The sequence below is a fragment of the Cherax quadricarinatus genome, chromosome 9 (genome assembly GCF_038502225.1).
Source record: "Cherax quadricarinatus isolate ZL_2023a chromosome 9, ASM3850222v1, whole genome shotgun sequence".
Taxonomy (NCBI): domain Eukaryota; kingdom Metazoa; phylum Arthropoda; class Malacostraca; order Decapoda; family Parastacidae; genus Cherax; species Cherax quadricarinatus.
The window spans coordinates 28,836,110-28,840,018 of record NC_091300.1 but is presented as its reverse complement, the minus strand read 5'-3'; the positions used below and the strand labels follow the sequence as shown (position 1 = coordinate 28,840,018).

Here is a 3,909-nt window from a genome sequence, read left to right as displayed (position 1 = left end):
CTGAGGATGAGGGGAAAAGTTACTGAGGATGAGGGGAAAAGTTATCGAGGATGAGGGGAAAAGTTATTGAAGATGAAGGAAAGTAAATGTATAGAAGGAAAGCAACTGTGGTTGGTATAAAGTCATATATGTTGAAAAGTAACTGAGAATGGGAGAAAGTCAATGAGAATTGGGAAAGTAACTGAAGACAAGAAAGTAAGTGTGGATGAGAAAATAACTCAGGATGCGAGAAAATCATTGTAAATGGAGTGTCAGGTGAGCAAAACTAAGAATGAATGTTCAGGTTTATTGGAGCACTTTATACAGGGACATATAATACAGACTATACAGGTTGTTGCTAGGGACGGGCAGCCTCACGACACCAGGTCATCCCTATATGGCTGGAACAATAGGCGAGGCACCTTACGTTGCTTGGGGGAGGCGCCCCTGTCCTCCGGGCTGACTAGGGGGCTCCTACGATCCGAAATAACAGGAGGCGACGGGGGTTCAGAGTGTGTTCGAGAGGCAGTGGGTGGGGTGAGTGTTTGGGCGTGGGTTAGACTGGGATAGAATAGACCGCATAAACACCCATCGCCGCCCACTTTCGGGGATTCTCGGGCGGGGCAAGTGGGTAGGTGGCCGTTCATGCTTTGAATTACGGGAGTTGGTGACATTACAGGGATGGGGAGGCCTAAGGGTCTGCTGTACGGCGGGGAAGGAATAGACGGGTGTGGCCGGGGATATGGACTGAATCTTGACATCGAGGGAGTGTGTGCAGGGCTGGTGTACCCTGGAGGCTGCGCTCTTGCAGCGGCGGCGGCGGCGGCCCACGGGGAAGTGTTGGCGAAGTATGGTGGGTAGGTAGCAGCGGCCGCGGCGGCAGCAGCAGCGGCATGAAGTATATAGGCAGTGAGGGTTGGGTCAGCGTAGGGCCAGACTAGAGCAAGTCGCTGACGTTTGTCCTTCATGCGTCGATTTTGGAACCAGACCTGTGGACATAACACAAGAAAACTATTATATATATATATATATATATATATATATATATATATATATATATATATATATATATATATATATATATATATATATATATATATATATATATATATATATATATATATATATATATATATATATATATATAACTACTGTAGACCTACTGGTACTAACTGACTCTGTATAATGCTGTTAATTAATAGGAAGGAATTACCACAATGAATTTGATCATTTAAAACATAAGCAGTGTTACGTGATCAACTGTATGTACACGCGATACAAAATACCTCAGTTATAACACTATGTTGAAGTATGAAAGTGTTTCAGGTTTACCTATGATGTAAGAAAGTTAAATATATTTTCCACCATGAAAAAGTGCTAAACTCGGTGAGAATAAATGAGCTAAATAATAGTATCGTAGACTTCACATACCTTGATAGTGGCTTCGGGAAGCCCCAGCTCCTGGGCCAGTTCACACCGTCTTGGTCGACTGATGTAATTCTCCCTCAGGAATTCCTTTTCCAAATGAGTGATTTGCTCTCTGGTGAAGGCGGTCCTGTATCTCCGCAGCTCTGCCATCGACTGCTCGCCAGAGCACGGTGACGCTTCCGTCACCTTCGTCTGCGACTCTGTGATAGTAACGACTGTACTGGTGCCTGTAGTGGTGCTCGTAGGCTTGCAGTCTGAAATAACCATATCGAATAAATTTTCTGAAATTTTATTTAAACTATCTGGACTAATTTTTTTTTATGGATTATAGAGATATTTTAGATTGATTCCTTACAAAATGCCAAGTTTGTACATCTCTACTGACTGTAAAAGATGTAATTTATAAATTGCAAAAATTTATTTATATGTCTTGTAATATCTCTATACGTGTCTTAATCTAAATAACGAATTTAATGACTAACTACCCACATTCCTCTACAGTGACCACAAGAGCAACTTCCCGTACACCTTACCAACGGGACTGTCCTTGACGTTGCTATTCTCGTCTTTGGTGACGGGAGGCGGTGTGGGGGGCGTGGTGCTGGGGACGGGTGGGTTGCAGGGGGATCTCACAGGCACATGATGACCCTCTAAGAACTGCAATCTGTCTTCAGTTCCGCTCAGCATCTCTGTTGAAACACGGAATGGCTGCATGCTCGCTTCCCGTAGGTATCACTACATATCTTAGTTCATACTCGTAGGTCAGGTTCACGGAATACAAGTACACGCCAGGGAGGAAAGGTCTCTCTCACTGGGTAAAGAAGCTGTTGTCTGTTTGGCACAGTTTCACGGCACTAATGTTTACGCTCCAGCGATATCATGAAGAATAAAGATGCTTGAGTGGTCTGATGCGCCCGAATGGCAACCAGCAAGCATCCAGGCCCTGGTTGGCTGCTTCCTCCTGGGCGGAGCCACGCCCAGCCACCCAGTCACACCTAGCCAGTCAAGTCCTCCTTCCTGTGTAGGCTCCACCCCCCAGAGATTTAACGTTGCTATTGGTGAATGTGGTTAATGGCTCTGTTGAATTACTTTGATCAGAATTGATTGTGATATAACGAGATATTTTTCCTACCCTTTAAACTTTCTTGCACTCAGTATATCCCCATAAGCCCTAAGAATCGCCCATGTAATGTTTTTAAGCAATAATATCGCGCAGGTTTGGACACCCCAGCTGCCGGAGCACAAGAGAAGGAATCACAGCATTAAGTCACTTGTCAACAGAAATGCTAACACTATTGGCTAGCCTGCGGGTGCAGAGAACCCTGGTCTCAATTAGGGTTTCATTAAGGAATATTTGATCCAGGGCGTCTTGCTGTGGTTTGCCAGCGCTATCAGGGTTTCCATTGCCTGCTGCAGTTTAGCTCAATTACACCACAATTGCGACTAATTCCCTTCAACCCATTTGGCCTAAATCGATCTTGATGGTTATCCGACGGTGTAATTTCATCAAATAGTCTCTCCCCTTAAGCGGGAGATCGTCTCGAGTTTTATATTGCTGCCTTGGTAAGTTGTTGCCAGCTTAGGTAGAGCGTTTGTTTTGATTGTTTGAGAGGTGAAATAAGAGAGGGGAGGGGAGGATGTGGCAATGAGGCGAGGGGCAAATGAAGATGAAAATGAGTTAGGAATAAGGGAAGATAAAGGAACGAAGGGCAAGAAGAGAAATGATAATAGAAAATGGAAGGGGCAATAATGGTACAGAGAACAATAATAAAATGGAATAATCACACACACATATATATATATATATATATATATATATATATATATATATATATATATATATATATATATATATATATATATATATATATATATATATATATATATATATATATATATATATATATATATATATATATATATATATATATATATATATATATATTTAAAATATAGGGAGGTACCACCTCTAGAACTGTCGTAGGGACCCTCATCCTCAGAGAAAAGAATAAACTTGCTTCAGGGAAAACTTAAGGTTCTCCCTGAAGCTGTTTGAGAATTTTCTCCTACCACCCCCTATATTTCAAGTATGTTTTATTTAAAGACAAAATACATTGGCCAAACATTCACAAAAATACAACAGAAAGTAAAACAACATAGATAACTCAGAGCTACATCTCGAATACTTCGTCCAGCTCCCCTGCGGTGGGCCGCGTGCCCAGAATGCTGCAGGCATTTCCTCTCTGGATCGCAACACTGAGTCTCTGAAAGAGGAAGCTGGTCGCCCTGTGGTCCTTGGTTTCTATGATGAGCTTTTCACCTAGCTCTTTGAGGAACTTTAGAGCACACTTGCCCCATGCTCCAAGGGTCTCCGACCCTTGCAATAATTTCGCCAAAATCATTCTGAACCTAAAAAAAAAAATATATTTCACTGTGTTTGTTTAGTATTAAATTATTGTAAAGAAATCTAAAATATGTTTAGTTGGGTTAGGCTAAAATAAA

General features: G+C 42.0%; 1 protein-coding gene across 1 annotated transcript; it reads right to left on the bottom strand.

Moving 5' to 3' along the window:
• Window positions 1-315: 315 nt before the first annotated feature.
• LOC128685948 (homeobox even-skipped homolog protein 1) lies at window positions 316-2,268 on the bottom strand. Its single transcript, XM_053772588.2, has 3 exons — window positions 1,941-2,268; window positions 1,411-1,661; window positions 316-968 (listed from the first exon to the last, which is right to left on the bottom strand). Exons 1-3 carry the CDS (start codon window positions 2,119-2,121, stop codon window positions 354-356), a joined length of 1,047 nt encoding a protein of 348 aa, XP_053628563.1. The 5' UTR covers window positions 2,122-2,268; the 3' UTR covers window positions 316-353.
• Between the last annotated feature and the right edge of the window lie 1,641 nt (window positions 2,269-3,909).

Excerpts from the sequence above, each read along its gene's own strand:
- LOC128685948 (XM_053772588.2), bottom strand. The coding sequence starts at position 2,121 with ATGCAGCCATTCCGTGTTTCAACAGAGATGCTGAGCGGAACTGAAGAC. Across the intron at positions 1,662-1,940 it reads CGTCAAGGACAGTCCCGTTG|ACTGCAAGCCTACGAGCACC; the intron begins GTAAGGTGTACG and ends TGGTTATTTCAG. Across the intron at positions 969-1,410 it reads TTCCCGAAGCCACTATCAAG|GTCTGGTTCCAAAATCGACG; the intron begins GTATGTGAAGTC and ends TTATGTCCACAG.